This window comes from Gambusia affinis, linkage group LG04 (genome assembly GCF_019740435.1).
Source record: "Gambusia affinis linkage group LG04, SWU_Gaff_1.0, whole genome shotgun sequence".
Lineage (NCBI taxonomy): Eukaryota > Metazoa > Chordata > Actinopteri > Cyprinodontiformes > Poeciliidae > Gambusia > Gambusia affinis.
In genome coordinates, this window is record NC_057871.1 from 20,400,715 (window position 1) to 20,418,692 (window position 17,978).

The 17,978-nt window shown below is 39.1% G+C and overlaps 1 protein-coding gene across 2 annotated transcripts; it reads left to right on the forward strand.

Moving 5' to 3' along the window:
• On the forward strand, nt 1-17,789 carry pld5 (phospholipase D family, member 5). Of its 2 annotated transcripts, none has more exons than XM_044114207.1 (10): nt 1-336; nt 9,724-9,860; nt 11,027-11,210; nt 11,417-11,525; nt 12,662-12,789; nt 13,478-13,675; nt 15,453-15,604; nt 15,762-15,927; nt 16,019-16,109; nt 16,716-17,789. In XM_044114207.1, the coding sequence occupies exons 1-10, from the start codon at nt 151-153 to the stop codon at nt 16,970-16,972; spliced, it is 1,608 nt and encodes a 535-aa protein (XP_043970142.1). In that variant the 5' UTR covers nt 1-150; the 3' UTR covers nt 16,973-17,789. The 2 variants fall into 2 exon arrangements, with proteins under 2 accessions (XP_043970142.1, XP_043970143.1); XM_044114208.1 differs by lacking the exon at nt 1-336 and adding an exon at nt 7,319-7,591.
• Nucleotides 17,790-17,978: the final 189 nt, after the last annotated feature.

Here is a 17,978-nt window from a genome sequence, read left to right on the forward strand (position 1 = left end):
AAACAAGCGAGGTGTGTACTGAGCATCAGACAGACAGCAGAGAGAGCAGAAGCAGCTGATTCAGCTTTTGAAAGGCAGATTAATAAAGAGCAGAAGGGAGGACAGAAGTGACAGCGTCTTCCTGTGTGTGGATCAGAGTGTGTCTGAGGTATGACGGCATCAGTCCACAGGTCATTAATGGAGCTGTCAGCTGATATTCGGCTGGAGGGACAAGATGAAGCCACTCCAGCTCTGTTGGCCTGCGTGTCCCAGGTGAAAAGCAGCAGCTACAGCGCCGTCCAGCAGCAGGGCTACTCTGCAACCATCCTCCTACAACATAAAGACAAAGTGGAGCGGGTGAGCAGCCTGACAAGTGGCTTAGATGTCTTAAAATTATGTGGGGGTTTTTATTGTTGTTTTTTGACTCTCCAAAAAAAAAAAAAAAGTGATTCCAACTGACTTTAAATGCAAAAAAAAAAATACAAATTCAGAACATTAATCTTGATAACCAACCAAAATAATGTAAAACGTAAATGCATTTATGTAAATGTAATGCTGAGAAATTCAATCTAACGTACTATGACTCCACTGGAATGCTGCTCAGTATGTACGCCTGCACTTCATCTGTCTTCATGAAGGTGAATTGCCTTTACATGCAGCAGAGCTCCATTGCTTTCTGCAGGAATTGATTACCTTTTTTTTCTTTTTTTTTTTTTACCTTTACTGCATGTTTAAATGGAAACCACCAATCTCAAAGACCTTTATATCAAGCATCAGGAAAAAAAATACTTCTGTTGATCAAATAAAAGATTAACACAGAACACACAATTGAACCATTTTGCACATAAAAAACTTTTTTTAAAGCGTTTTTACAGCTAATGAGGTTTTAATGCTGGTGGTTGTCAAGTAGCAGGATTAATTAAGCTGATTAAAAGTGGCTGCTGAGTGCAGTTATCACCTCCTCATGCTGTGAATATTTACATCTCACTCAAAACTTTCTTCTTCATTCACTGAAACAACCTGTAGACCCAAGTTCCATCCATCCATCCATCCATCCATCCATCCATCCATCCATCCATCCATCCATCCATCGTCTTTTGCGCTATGTATAATTGCACAGTATTTAGGTTACATCCACACGTGTACATGCCCAACAACCTTGCACACACTCATACCTAAAGGCAATTTACAGATACCAAGTAACCCAATGGTAATTTTCCTGGGCTGTAGGACGAACTGGGAGTTCATGGAGAGAACTGAAGTGTACTCAGAGAGAGAACAGGCATGCACTTTGCAGAAATACTCCAGGACAGGAGTGTAGACTGGTTCACTCTCCACACGTTCCTCACTTTTTTTACTAGGCTGCCTCGGATCATGTTTACTGTTTAGATTTGAAACATTTATGCTTTTACTTCTTTCCACTGGTGTTGGTGGAATGAAGCTGTCGATATTGGTTGGAAGGAAGGCATATAGGTGACAACCTGCTTGGACTGGACCGATCGTCAGTCCGTCTGCTTGCTGATGATTGTAAGCTATTGAAGCAGATGATTGCTTTGTGGGCTCCAGCAGAGTGTTCAGTATAGATGGTACATAGAAATGAAATCGTTGTGTGCATTTTGAAAGAAATCTCAGAAAATCCCCAAAATACTTGGACTTTGAGCACATTAGCAATCAGGAGTACAGCTCGTTAGTGTTTCTGTATTTTACTACAACACACAGTTGCAAGACGACAGTCATCTGTCATTTTATTAGTAACTGAAACTAACCTGAATATTTACAAACCTCCTCTTTAGAAACTGAAATAACTAACCTACCATCCTTCAAGCACTTTGAAAAGCTTTTCATTATCCTTGTCCCTCTTCTGTTTATTTGTTTTCTTTCCTCTGTCGTCTGATATCAGTAGCTAGCTGTTATCAGACAACTACAGGATTTAAATGGGGAGAAAAAAAATCACGCTCCAGCGGATTAAGAATAAGTTTTCCACCATCGTTTTTGGCGCCCCCTTCCGCCAAATGACGCCCTGATCCGTCGCATTTAGTGCAGATCCACTTTTTGCGCCACTGTTAGCAGTACATAGCATTACGTCCTCAAGTAGGCTAATGCCAGTCACAAGCACACAATGCAGTTGTTTGATGTCAGGTTGAAAAACAGTATTGTGTACACTAGAAGAGGAAATATTTGTGATTAATTTTACAGCAAGGCATAATCTGGCTGCTTCAATGCTTATTGGCTGTCATTTATTATGAGGCACGACTTATTAAAAGCAGAAACATGAAAACAAACATAATGAGATACACTAAAAAGGGGACACAGGGCTCCTTTATACTCATATTTTCTCCCAATTACCACTTATACAAAGAGTGTTGCTGTCTTGTTGTATTATTACTTAATTTGCCGCTGTTAAACCAAATTTGCATTTTTGTGTGGCGCTTGCATTTTACAGCTTTGAATTAATCTTTTGAGTCGGAGAACGAGAGTGGACTGATAGTGACGTCCTGCACAAGGACACAGGACAGGACCTAGAGAGACCGCTGTGACCTCTGAATCCTCCTGCATACAGCAATGCTCAAAAAGGCCACAGATCAAGGGACACTTCCTGAACTGTGACCTCAAGAGAGACTGAGCAGGCTGGCAGTTTGTTCATTAGTATTCACAGCTGCAACAATGCAGCGACTGCAGTTGGCAAACTGTTTGTGTCGACAATTTCCTGGCATGACCGCCACCGACTGTTGGCAATGGAACTTGGTCGTTTTGTAGAGAAGAAGTTACAACAACCAAATAACAATGTTTCCGCTTTCAAAGTGCATTCATATGGTGAAAAAATGTGCTTTCAATTTAGGAAAATGTTAGGAAAATTTTAGGCAATGTGACAAGTAAAAATTAAAACTATTCCTGTTAAAGTACAGAGCAAAATGAAGAAGCATGGCACTTCTTCATCACATTTCTCAGAAGCAATGCAAGCACCTGGATGTAATTTCCTTCAGTCTTGCTTTCATGATGTTATGCAAATTTGATGTTTCCCTGACAAACATTCCAAAAATAAAAAACAAATTGTTTTTGAGCCTTTAACTACCCTCAATCCACAGTCTCACTGGCTTTGGGCCAACTTCTCTGGCCATGCCACCTTGCCCAGTCAGCTTCACAGCAGCAAATTGGTCTGAGGCTCTATTGTTATAAAAAGCCCATATCCTGCTCACATGTTCGAGCCTGCTTCTGGTGTGAAGGTCAGACGCCTACAGAGTGCGGTCCTTCAAAGGAGCAGATATTGAAAGAGCAGCTGACATTATTCATACAGAAGTAAATGGAGACAGTAAATCAAGCTGGGCAATAAGTGAAGAGTCTGCGGTGAGAATTTAGGTCATCTGCAGGTCATTGTAGATCCTAAATTGTGAAAACATTAAAGTTTGTGAAAGGAAATAAACAGAACATGCATTTGAATGTGATTTAAAAACGAGAAACGGATAAAATAAAATCTTAAAATAAGAATTAGGTTTGTTGTGTATTAGTATAAAATCCTTTTTTTGTTTGTTTGTTTTGTTTTGTTTTTTGGGGGGTTTTGCAAGTGGAAACACCAAAAAGCTTTTTCACTTAGAGTAAACTAAATCCAAAATTGACCATTTTTATTCAGGAACATCGTGAAGAAGAAAATATCTTCATTCAGCTGTGAATAATATTTAGAGCTAAACATCAATACACTGGGGAGATTTGGGTTATAAATCATTTTTACTCAGGGAGAAAAATTGCTTTTCTTTGGAAACTAGACAAGTATCTGTCAGGGGATGATAAAACAATGTAAACAAGTATCAGTAAACAAAAGACAAATTAACCTGTTATTATTTACATTTTATTGTGAAACTGCATGGGGAAAATGATTTATACCATTCCATACAAATCTGTGGAAAGTTTGATTTTAGCATTACATAAATCAAACCCTCATAATAATTACTGACCAGTTTGTTTACATGTTTCCTTTGATTATTTATCTTCCTTGATGAGCACAAAATCTTCTTTAAGGTCTGAAGGCTTCCTTGCTATCACACTGATATCTCATTTTTTTGGCAAGTCTCAAGCTTGCCAAAAAAAAAACATTTTTGGATGTTGTGAACCCCCTTCAGGAAAATGGCAGCCCTGTTAAGTTCAAAGCTCTCTCAAAATATTAACACAACCCATTTAATCATTTGAATTAATTTGTCTTAGGATCAGATTCCATCACTCAGAAAGGTAAGAGTAAGAAGAATATGACAGACGGTATCAGTCAACCAGCTCAAGATTTTTGTTTTGTTTCTGTTTCTGTATTTAAACATCCTTTCCTTTTTACTGACTAAGAATGACCAGTTTTGCTACAATTAAATGCAGTAAAAACCGAAAGCTGTTTCTTCATCTACATCTCTCCTAATTCTCAGAGCGGCTGTTAGCTGCCGTTCATTGATATTACCAGAAATGGAGAAAACCCAATAATCCTGCTCCCATGGGGCAGTTTGGGTCTGCCCTTCGATTTTCTTCTTTTTTTTTTTTTTTTTTTACTTAACCCACATCCTCACAATGCCGTAGTAGGGTCAATATTTTAATTTAAGGGCACCTTACTACACTTAAAATGAGAGCATTTAGGTGTCAGCTTAACTGTGTGTAGATACAGTGCCTTGCAAAAGTATTTGTACGTCTTGAACAAAAGACATTAAGTGACTTTCAAAAAGTTTTACAAATTAAATCTGAAATATTGTGTGCATTATAATTCTCCCCTAAGATGTTGGAAGGAAACTTGATTCATACTGTCAAACATTTCATGTTCATAAGGCATTACTTTGTGTTGTTCTAGTAAATTCATTCTCAATAAAACACAAAAGTGTGGCTATTGCAAAATACAAAAGAAAAATGTGAAAAAGCTCAAGAGAAATGAAACCAAGATGCTGTATTTGGGTCAGACTCACATGAGCAAAGGCTAACCAACTGGGAAAAATGGATACATGAACCTATTTGGTAGAGTACAGCCACTCAATTAAAAACCCCGCCCTGCAGCGTTCTGCAGACACTCTCTCACTTTATATCCGACCGCTGGATCTGACCTTAAACCCACTGGCAGCTGGTCAAGAGAAGACAGCTATAATTCATATTTTCTTTCTGTGCCGAACTCAGAGCAGAAGTATTTATTTACAATAAATACCAGATTTGGTTTAATGTCCCCTCAGAATTCCTCATGCATTATTTTCAGATCCTGACATGATGCTAACATATTGTTAATAAATTGTTTTTAAAACAATCCCACAAAACTGTACGGAAAGGACAAACACGTCAAGTAACGAAAGTTCATATTCAGTGAAAGAAAGTAGTCCTAGTACCATTTACTCTTGGCTTCTTCCTTTGCCATGTTTTGTTAAAAACAATCTTTTCTTTGTCACTAGCTACAGCTCCTTGCAGTTTGATTTGTACACTTTTCTGCAAAGTCAGAATGCTGCTCACAGTGCAGATTGTGAAGATAAGGAGTATTAATTAACTTTTAGTGCTGAAGATAATGACTGTCAAGTGCATAAAGTAGCGTTTGAAGACGTGAGATCGTGTCAATGTGCTACAGCGTGTTCATCTTCACACAATCAAGCCCTGATGTAACAAGCTTCAACTGAACTCATGCCTTTAGATGACGGGATTCGTTTTGTGTTTCTCACTGAGTTTTGAACTGAAGTTTGCTCGCCCACATATGTGAGGCTTTAGGACCTTCACCTCTCCTGGGAGTTACTCGTGCGCCTCCGTCACCTCCGTCTCACTCCCTTGTTTTACTCCCTCTCTTTCTCTCTCTCTTGCAAACAGCGTGACGTGCAGAGGGCACCTGTCCTCAACACAGCTGTTTCATCTGTCATGACTTTGTCTTTATCTCCCACCTCACCGGGTGCTCCGTAGGTCTTTATAATTAAAACTCAATTAATAGCTTTCTGTGCTCTGCTCTTTGTTGGTGTGACTCGAGGGATGCAACAGAAAGTGGAAAATGAAGACAGTTTTCAAAAGTAATTGTTTCACTCGACTGAAAGTTACCTGCTTGACCAGCTGTAATAACTCAATAAACACTGTATTACATTCAGGAAAAACAAAACGTGAAATATGTTATTGTTTTTTTGTAGCTCGTATGCGCTGCTTTTTTAATTAGATTGCACTTTTTTTGACGGGGTAAGACTGACATGACACTGTCATAAACATGACATAACACCTGTCCTAAACATGAACAGAGTCTTTATGAATGTCTGTGACTGTTGTCATGAAGTGTCATTCAGTAAATAGTGACACTTTTAATGCAAAGTTGCTCTAAATGTTGCATTGAAAGTCCATTAATAGTGCCAACTTTGCATTATTTTCAAAATAATGACACTTTAATGCAAAGTTGGCGCTTTGCTTACTTATGCACACCCCGTAAAATAAAGTGTTATCTTTAATCAATATTAACACACTGAATTATTTGGAGTCCCTCTGAATCTTCTAACACACAAAACAATAAAAGAAGTCCTGTATCTGGAATCCAAGTAAAAACAAACAAACAAAAAAAAGTAACACTATGTACAGAAACTAAAAATCCAAAATAGAGAAATTCACTGAAATGAAAGGAATCAAAGTTACCAAGTTAAACTGAAAAGATCACAAGAATATAGGTCTGTTTATATCTTCTTCTCTCTACTGGTAAATGGGCTTCCTCATTTACACTCATTCAACTTTTCTCAGTGCAAAGTGCTGGGCTGAGAAATAGAATCACAGATTGCCTGCAGTCAGCAGCATATGTTGTTATTTTGCCATCAGGCAAAGCTGTGTTCATTCGTGAGGAAGGAGTCGAGTTAAATAAAGTGTGCGCGTATTTCATCTGATTCCCGCCGAAGTGTTTTTGTGCCACAGGAAGAGGCAGCCCGTCGAAACTGGAGCAGCAGAAGTGAAATGTCAGTAAATGCAGCGCAATAGTGAAGTGAAAAGCACAATAATTTAAGCACAGTGGTGATCGGGTTAGTGCTGACTCATGTGTGCCATGAGATGAAGCTTCACAGAAGCTACTAATTGTTTTCTAGTGAGAGGCTCTGTGTGTGTGTGTGTGGGGGGGGGGGGATGTGCAGGCACCATAATGAGCGTCCAGAACAGTTTCAAAGTCTTAAAGAATAGTATGTCCTGCCCGAGCCAAATGGTCTCTCTGTCACAAGTTTTACACAAACAGGAGAGATAATGAGGAGATCCAGAAGAAAGAAGAGGAGGGAGAAGACAAAGGAGCGCTGCATCGGTCGTTAGAGCGAGGGTGGGTGGGTGTGGGGGGGTTGGCCCTCCATCTTTCTCTCTCTCCTCCTCCAGCGAGTAGCAGAAACACAGAGCGGTTTGAGGATGTGTGAAGAACCGAGAGCTGAGGAACACACACACGCACCCACAGACGCCCTCCCACAAACACACACACACACACACACACACACGGTCGGTAAAGAAGGAGAGAGATGGAGACGGCAGCAAAGAGTGGAGATGTGAGGTGGATGGGAGGAATGAAGACGAAGAGCCGCACAGACATGTGGGACTGAGTTGCTGGTTCACATCCGTCGGAGAAGTTTGAAGGAGTAGTGTTGCTCTGATGGCAGGACCCGCCCCGCAGGAGCCCGTCAAGGTGATGCTTACAGCTCTCTACACCACAGTTTGTCTCACTTTGAATGTAGAGTTCAAAGCTTAAATTCATAACATTTTTTTTTTCCATTCAAAACTAAACACGTCAAACCAAAGAAACGTGGGTGTAGGTTTCTGTAGGATTTATTTCTTAAATGTTGTATTTTATGTAACTCTGCTTTGAATTCCATAAATTGGGTTGTGACGTAAATCATTTTTCTTCTTTTGTCAGTCTGCACTTTGTTTAAAAGAAGGATTCTTAAAGTTAATTTGAGGAACGTGAGGAAATCTTTTACATTTCCCAAATTCTTTTCTCCTGCCGTTGTGGTCTGGTCTTTTTATGGAAGTAAATAAATAAGTGAAAATGAGTAAATTCATAAATAAATACCAAAAAGAAAGGGATGGAAAAAATAAAAAAAAATTTTATTGTGGCAAAAATACTACAAAACGAGTCTGTCAAATGTAGGAATAATTTAATGTGGTTTATTTATATTTAATACGTTTTTATCCTGTTCTACACTCCATAATTGAACAATTTTGTCATGTATATTCCATACTGAAGTTTTTTCTTATAAAAAACATCCTGTGAGTGAATCCATCTCAAACCAACAAGCAGCAGTTGTATAAAACTCTGCCAGTTTCCAGCCTTGTCAGCCGGTTTTTACTGGCTACTGTAAATCAGCTGCTGTATTATTCGGGGTGGGACGGAGGGTGACTTATAAGTAGACTGTGCGAGTTACTGGCCTGTTTCTACCTGTCAGGCTATTTCTGATTCATGACGCTTCATTTCCTTCGCGGCCACACAGACATCCACGCTGTCACTTCTGGTCCTTGACACGGTTAAGAGCTCCATTCCCGGGGACAGAAACATCCCGCAGCCCGCATCTGCACGGAAGGCTGCTGAATAATGTTTATTATTTTTGTCTTGATGAAAGCTGTTGCCGCCAGAGGTGCGTGCGCAGCCGAGTGCATCAGTGAGATGAAATTGACTAGACTGAACAAACGCTCAAAAGAGAATAAGTAATGGGACTTTGACATCGCCCCAAACCGACACAGCCAAAGGGAGGGAATGAGATGGGGGAGAAAAATCCTGCAGCTGTAAGCGAAACACAGTTACCTCACTGAGAGATTCAGGATTCAGGGGCTGTGGTGTTATAACCTCCGACAACCCGAAATGTCATTCCGAACATATTGCAGCAGCCTGTGTGCAATATACCGCGCAGGCATGTTTATGCACACAAGTACAGCCGCTGAGATATTGCTTTTCAGGAAAAGAAAAAGAAAAAACACTCACTGTGCCGTCCCTGTCCATCCTGGGACGGAGTTCATAAGTTTCTCTTCACCCGAGGATGTGTTGGTGGACAATAAAGCAGGAGGAAGAGTTTTTCAATATATTCTTTATGACTGCCTCAGCTCCAGAGGGTTCAACTCCACTAGTTTTTGTTTTGTTTGTATTTTACCTTCTTCTTAAAATAAGGGAAGTCCCACTCGGATAAAAAAAAGAAAAAAAAAAACAACAAAAAAACCCATCTTTTTTAAGGGAGTCCTGGCCAAGAGACCAAAGGTTAAACAACAGTTACACGTTGCACAATTAAAATGCTATACAACTAATTATTTAAAACAGCCACAAGTTAAAGGAGTCATCTCTAGTTCTGGAAGCATGAACATAAAAGTGCTCAATGAAATAAGTCTTTTTGCAGTATGCTCCATGTAGCCAGAACAGAGTAAACAAGGGCCCCTTTTTTCCCCAATTCTGTGCAAAATTAAACTCAGAATTATTTACTGCAGGGAAATAGGACAGAGAGCAAGAAATTATTGTCTGAATGCAATGAATAAGAATCAATATTAGACCATTGATGTGGGGAACAGCTCAAGCATGGTCTTATAAATAAAAGTGAGGTGTTTTAGGTTTTGTTTTTTTATCTGGTGGAACTAACCTGGAGCACTCTGGACTCTGCACTGTTCCTGGACTCATATGGCTTCTAACTGTCGCATAGTAGTCCCATCGATCAGGACTCCTAAGTTCTAATCAATTGGATCGACTGAAGACATTAGCATACACAGGCTGATCGTTTTCACTAGGTGCAACCTCCCCAGCCCCTCTAGACTTCAGTTAGTCTTTAACTTGTCTTCCAGACCCAGCAGAAGTGCATTGCCACCCTGGCCCTCTTCTGCTGCTCTGCTGTGCTGATGGTGCTCATCTTCTCCTCCGTGGACATCTGGGGGGACAGTGAGGATGGGATCACAGAGGAAAACTGCAGCAGAGACTGCAGGTGAGAAGTTCTGCAAACAGGGTTGGCCCAAAGACAAAATTTGAAAGTGTAATTTCATTTTAAATAAAAATAAAAATCTGTTTCCCTGGAAAGTTGGAATGAAACAGTCATTTAGCAGACAGTCATTGACACCCTTAGCAGAGAGCTACAGAAGTCATCTATTCACAGACTAATGCAGCGAAGTGTGTTGATGAAAAGCTGAGTGGAAGGAAAACGTGTGGCACAAGCAACAGGGATAACTGGAGCCCTGACAGGATTCAGGTGTTTTAATGGGCTACATCTGTCTCACCCCTTGTGACAGTGTCAATTCACTGCTACTGTAGAACCTGAGGTCCAGAGTAAAGTTCCCACAGTCCGTGATGCTCTGGGTGTCATCTGCTGATACTTGTTTCAAGTCATCTTTCAGGGAATTTTTAGAGAACTTAATGCTTTCTTCTACTGACAGATCTTGTGGAGATGATGATTCAATGTCCAGGACTTTGTCCCTGCTAACTCTATCAAAAGTACCTATTCCTGGCTCAGTGAAGGTAGTTTCACTGCTAGACTGAGGGGGAAAAAAACAACCTTGACCTGAACCTCATAGAGAATGCATTAATAATAATCCATGCAAAAAAGGCCCAGACTAAAAGTTGAGTATATATATTATATACTAAATGGACATATTTTTTAGTACTTTGGCATTTGAATATTTAATATCCTTTTTCGTTTGTCTTACATAATGGTCTGAAATTATTTTTTTGCACTACAAGACATACTCATCAAAATTAACAAGAAAAAAACATTTTGGACTCAGCAGAGAGGAACGCTAAAAGGTCGAACAGCTTCCCACTGAGGTGCAACTTGAATGCTCCATAATCGATGTTGACTTATCCACTGGTGTTTGCTGCAATGTAATTTGATAAGCTAGTTACTCCGGCGATACGCTAAAATAGAACTTGTTTATTTAATTTTTGTCATTAACTTTTCAAAGTTTCAAGTATTTTGCAAAATCCTGTAGTAAAAATCTTCACTTTTCAACTCAACTGTGCTTTTATTTTCAGGGTACAGTTCTTAGTGAAAAGAAAAATCATGTTAGGTTACTGGTGATAAGATTTTAAAAAAAATAAAAAATCCCACCAGAGAGGTCAGTGTTACTGCAAAAGGACAAAAGAAATTGTTTCTTTCAGGATCGTGCTCACGGAGAACATCCCAGATGACATCTCTCTCCACGTGGATGGCAGGCATCACATTCCTCTTTCTGTTGGCTTTCAGTCACTACTAGAACAAGCAAAGCTCTCAGTGGAGGTGGTGTCGTCTGTCTGGGATTTAAATGCTTGGGATCTGGAGCCAACACCCGGCACTGCAGCACAGGTACGCGTCGCTCTGCACAAAACCAAACAAACAGTCATTTTAAGTGTCCTAACTGAGCCGACGCAATTATTTTTTTTAATTAAACACCCGTGTCATCTTTTTAATGAGGTTAGAGCTGCTGAAATGTAAGTGTTGCCCTTTGGACAGACAGAAATGCTGCTGAAATCCTCGACTAGAGCAGGACAGAACGTCTCTCTCTTCCTCAGGGTCAGCTTCTGTTCCAGAGACTGCTCAGGCTGAAATCTCGTGGGGTTAAGCTGAAGATTGCCAGTAGTCTGACAAACTCTTCTGAGCTGAAAGCCTTGGCAGCACACAGTGAGTGCCTGTCACATTTCAACCAAATAATTGCTATTTCTTATACTACTGTGACAAATGACGACTACAATTTATATGTCTTTACCCTGCCAACCTGAGGGCATTTTCTACTTTTAAGCAAGATCCTGCTGCGTCAGAGAGACTTTGTGAAACTAGCTGGAACCATCTGCACTAGTTTGTGAAGAAGAAAACTGAGGTTCACACTACACTGCCTTAAAATTAAAGCACAGGCTTTTAGATTTTTCAAATGTTGTCACATTGCAAGCACAAATCCCAGTGAATGTTTTACAGACTAATACATAGGTTTACACATTTTCAGGATAAAACTCTTAAATGTTTGTTGTACGTTTGTATTTAGTAGATTTGACTGATGGCTTTGAAGAAAACCCAGTGCAACCAGTTACCTTTCATTAGCCGTATGTGAGCAGTCCATGTGAAATCAACTACTATAATGTCAGTAAACAAACAAATAACCAAGGTCCCGCTGATGAGGAAATGGATACAGAAAATTAGAAGACAATTCTGGTATAAAAACATTGGATGCACTAAGACCCTTTTCTTGGCTCTGATTGGTTGTTTGTGACTGCGCGCTGTATTTCTGCAAACAATGTTAGCAGCATTGGGAAATTTCAAAAGAGCTGAATTTTTTCAGATTATTTCTCATGTTACACTATCACAACGTAGTGAGCGTTTCAACAAAAATGTCAAAACAAAAACACTTTGTTTAAGATAGGTGCATACTGCAGCTTTAAGAGGATTGGGCAGAAATTTCACTCTCTAGATAAGGTGGTTTATGACAAGTGGCTACACAAAATACAAATGCGCATCACACATTTAGAGTTTTATTTAAAACAAAAGAAAAAAAAAGGCAAAACATAGTCTAACTTTCTGGCCATGTTGTGGTTGCATTGTGATAAACTATGCACAAAGTCAATGGGTATGAATACTTTAGCAAGTTAATGTAAGAATCAGCCTTCAGATTGGCAGATGCATTAAAAGTTTTCTGTAAATCACTTTGTCAGCGCTGCTGCCTTCTCTCATATCTCAGACAACACGAGTCCAGTTGGCATATTTCCACCGTTCTCTCCTTATTATTTCAGACCTTTTCTGATAAAACTTGTCTCTTCTGTTTGTAGATGCCCAGGTTCGTTTTGTCAATATGACAGCTCTCACCAAAGGAGGCCTCCACTCCTCATTCTGGATAGTGGATCGGACGCACATTTACATTGGAAGCGCTGAAATGGACTGGAGGTCACTGTCCAAGGTAACAACAGACAAGAGCAGGGCTGGCGTTGTTGTAGCCTTTGAGTTGTCAAGCTTCCACAGGTGTGCAGTCAATTTTAGCCACACACAAAATCATATCACCATACCTGCATCTTAACAGGCCTCAAGGGTGCCCAAAGATGGCTGCCCAGAAAGAAAAGTAGCATTCCTCTTTTCATTGTAGAGGGCAAACCATTAAATATTAATCAAGCTGGAACTGTTAAACTAAAGTCATTATGTAGCTGTTTTGATGTCTCAGCAATGAATGGAGCTACAACCAAAGCCAAATGTAATGAGACAAAGAAGAGGAAAAAACACACTTATGTTTGAGAATATCCATTTGGTGTACAGGAGAATTTATGTAGAAACAGAATAAGGAAAACAAAATCCAGTCAATGTCCACACCTTAACCTGACGCACGCTGTGACAGCTCAGAAAAAAAGACAGTGCAGAAACAAACATCTGCACACCTGAATGTAGCGAAGCAAAGTTATGCGGACAAGTGAGCTAAACTCCTCAACAACAGCACCAGCAGACAGAAAACGTCTAAGTTAGTGCAGTTAAAGGTTGGCTCTATCTTGGCGGTCAAGATAACGTAGTTGTCTCGGAAAGTGTGTGCACTAGAGACGCCAACTTTTCTGCTGCATCATGTTTTCTCCCTGCTTTTTCTCTCCTCTGACATCCCACAGAGGAAAGAACTTGGAGTGGTGGTGTATAACTGCAGCTGTCTCGCTCTGGACCTCCACAGAGTTTTTTCATTTTACTGGCAGCTTCATGACAGGGACTATATCCCCTCCATCTGGTCGAAGAGAGTTACAGCCCTCTACGGGAAACATGAGGCCCTGGAGCTGCAGCTCAATACCACACCGGCTACCGCTTATTTGTCTGTAAGGAACGCATTATTTTACAATCAGAAGCTGTATTGCATGCTTATGTCTTGAGAAAGTTAAATTTTAGGTATTTTTCTTGTACAGATGTTGTTTGAAATGAAATATATATATATATATATATATATATATATATATTTCGCTTGTCTATAAGTGTATAGACAAGTGAAAACCATAATACACACTACCACACAATACAGTGCCAAATAATACAATGAACACAATGATGTGATATGATGCGATGTGATTCAATGCCATACGATACTTATGTAGTACTATAGGATGTGATACCAGACAGTAGATACTGTTTGATATGACAAGAAACAACATTATACAGTGCAATACAATACATTAGGATAAAAAAGAGCACATTTTGTGTGTTGAGATATAATTCAACACATTAAAATCTAGTAAAGGTGATACTGTGGGATATAATGTGAAACACACCAATAAATAGAATACAATGTTGTGTGATGTTACCTGTCATGCACTACAGTGCGGCACTTTTTACTACAATTCAGTACAGTGCATTACAATTTGGTGCAATGAGAGATTTGATACTAAATGTACAATGCCATACCATACAATGAAATACAATCAATACAATATCATAAAGAACAGCATGCAATGACAAATTATGCAAAGGGGTTATTGTTATTATGCTTTTGTTACACAGGATGATACAAAATGATATGAGTCAATATAATACTATGTGAAGCAATTTTGTTAGATACAATGCAACACCATGTGATATAATGTAATATGATTGTGATGTAATATGGTATTTTATGATAGGATAGCATACAATAAGATACAATATACTATTCACTTATCCCTAGACATTTTCTGATATAACTCAAGCACCATCACTTTAGTTGCTTTCACAAAAGATTAGTACACGACAGAGAATTCATTTCACAACAGAAACATGAGCCATCAGTCTAAACATTTCACAAATTCCCTCGTAAAAGAGAAAAAAGAACCTGGTGCACAAATAATAATGATGCAAATGCACTATTGCGTTACAGTCTCATAAGACATTTGGCACAACTCATTCAACATGAAGCAAAAGGTAGTTTAATGCACAAGGAATGAGCAATCGGAGAAGACTGAGTTTCACTAGAATAGGGATGCTACCCAGGTCATGTTTTCTAGAAATATATTTTGCAGTTCTTCCTTTGCAGTGCCATTAAATTTTATCACCAGATGCGCTATAATTCAGTGCTAAATTTATGTAGTAAACTTTTTACTGTTGTTCTAGTCTGCGTAAAACGTTTGCAAGCATCTCATGTTTGACTCTCTTTATAGAAACATTCATTACAAACTAGCAACGCATGCTCACATGGAACGATTAATCATGTCAGCGTCACACTGAGCAGCACCTTGAGTCTGACTCTTTCAGTGCCATAGCCTAGTTTGATGGCAATAGATCTTGCTGCCCTTCAAGCTACAATACACTTATTAGTTGTGTTTAGCACATTTATCATCCCATAGAATGATGCTGTCACAGGCCTCTGGATGCTTCAAATGCCTCTTTGGCCCCGCTCCCTCTTATGATGATCTAATGGCTGTAGAAGGGGCATCATTGTTTTCTTTGTTTTCTCTACTGCTAATTTTGGAGAAAACAAAGAAGGAACTATCTGGACAATTATCACTAAAATTTAAATTGATAAAATAAACATCCTTTCTGATCTGGTAGGTCTGCTGATCTGCTTAATTATTATTTTTTTTAGAAATTTAAGCAGGTGCCTTTCTAAGTGCTACATCCTTTCTCCAGACCTCCCCTGAACACTTCTGTCCCAAAGATCGTACAGGAGATTTAGACGCTATCCATCAAGTCATCCAGACTGCAAAGACGTTTATCTTCATTTCTGTCACCGATTATCTTCCTCTGGTCAAAAGGAGTTTCAGAGGCACTTCAGTCACAAGGTGTGTGAATGTGGAACAGCTCTGACACTTAGATTTTTTTGGGCATCACTTACGAATCTAGTGTGGGTTTGTTTCTGTGGCACAGATGGGTAAGCTCAATATCCTGAGCGCAGCAACTGGAAATGGGGGGGAATTCATTTCTAAAACCTGTCTGCAGGTATTGGTCGCCTATCGATGAGCTGATCAGAGAAGCTGTGGTGCTCAGAGGAGTCAAGGTCCGCCTCCTCATAAGCTTCTGGAAGAAAACTCACCCCCTCACCTTTAACTTTGTGACCTCCCTCAAGACTCTGTGCATGCAGCTTCACAACTGTTCCCTGGAGGTGGTATGTGAATCAGTAGACGTTTGTAACTTAGTCTCGTTGTACGTTTTTTATCATTCAGTGACTGAATCGAATGGATCTCATGACTTCACAGAGGTTTTTCAGTCACAAGGAGCAGAAGGAGGACTTTCAACTGGGTCTCAACCACAACAAGTACATGGTGACCGACAACGCTGTCTACCTCGGTATGCAGTGTCAGAACTGTGTTTTTAATGAATGCTGCTTGTAATACAACTATGTCACTACGCAAATAGCATCAGCACATTTTGAAATGGAAGCACATTACTGTTCACTAAACAATACATGTTCAGAAAGTTCTTCATCGTTTAGTCATCAGAAGTCTGTTAATCTTTTAATTGAACCAGTTTTGTACTTTGCATTTCAAAAACAATTTAAAGAATGTGTAGGAAAAGTATACAAAAAACAAATCATCCAGTACTTTAAGTTATCAAATACATTTCAAATTAAATATATAAAAGTTTGTGATTGTAACATTACAATATATATGCGAATATATTTGTCAATCTACCTTTTGGTTTTCCTTTTTCTTTCTTTTTCTTTTTTTTTTTTACACAACAAACACAAAGTGATTCCTTGATGTTTGCCTTGTATATTAAGTCAGCATGAGTGATCTAAAACTGCCAGAAACTGAGGTGAAGTGTATTATGGCAAATAGGTGACATAACAAGAGATACGTTAAATAGTTACGCACCAATTTATAAACATTTCTGGTAAAGGCTGGGAAAACACAATTATTAACTACAAGACTTTATCTCTGTTTTGGTTCACAGGAACCCACGACTGGGTCGGGAGCGACTTTGCAATAAATGCAGGAGTGGGACTGGTTGTCAGAATGAAAGACAGTACCAAAGACACCGGAGCAACAATCCTAGAGCATATTAAAGCTTCATTTGAGAGAGACTGGAGGTCACGTTATGCCAAGAACCTACAAAAAAGCAAGGATCAGCAGGGAAAATATAGACTCTTGCAATGGTCTAAAAGCCAATGGGAAACCAAGGAGGAAAAGGAGTGGAACAACCCTTTATAAGCACATAATATATCCTTATACTGTCTATGCCTGAGTACAGCAGATTTTACAAACATGTACACAGATGAAAGTGTATAATCCCACTAACTGACCTAACTCTGAATTTGTATCATTAATCTGAACTATTAATCAAAATAAGGTTTTGACTCAGCTGCAAAATCCACCAGTGGTAACTATATACTCAGTGAGAAGTGATGTGAGCATGTACCTACTACTGCATGACCAATGCAACCAATGTTCAACTGCACTGTATATGCAAGTAACGTGATAGCAAAAATATGTGCTGTTTGTGAAATCTACTTACCACACTCATTCAGCTTTCCTTAATGATACATTGTTTTTTATGCTCTTCTATATTACATTTAAAAATTATTTGAATAATTAAAGAATGAATTAGTTTTAATTTAACAATAAAGAACTTATTGCTGTTACTCAGTCCATCTTCTAGGTGATAGGCAGATGTGTTTTATGCAATGTGAATCGCCTGATTGAAAATGCGTCATTTTTTCCAGTTGGTGCAGGACTCTGCAGGATTATCAGCATGTTTACACACATTATAACCCGACAGGAGCATCATGGTCATGGACTTGAGCATGAGGTATAATGGAGTCTTCTTGGAGAGTCTTCTATGCTGGTTCAGAAAATTGACAACTTGCTATAAGTGAAAGAATCATGGATTCTGTTCTCAACCAAAAAATCCTGAAGGAAGACTTCTGGCCATCGGTTTGTGACCTTAAGGTCAAACAAACATTTTCACATGATGCCAGTTTGGTTTGCAGAGGTGTTTTCCCTTATTAAATGAAATCATGACTTTAAAGCTGCTGATGTGTATATTTCATTTAACTTTATCTCATATGTCATATAAGACATATAGGTATACCTTTTCTTTTGTATTTTGAAAGTATATGGTTAAAGAATGTATTCATTTCAGTGCTTCTTTTTCTTTTTTGACAAAATTGCCTACCTGCTTGTATGAGCATGGCATCTGAAGAACATATTTTGTGAT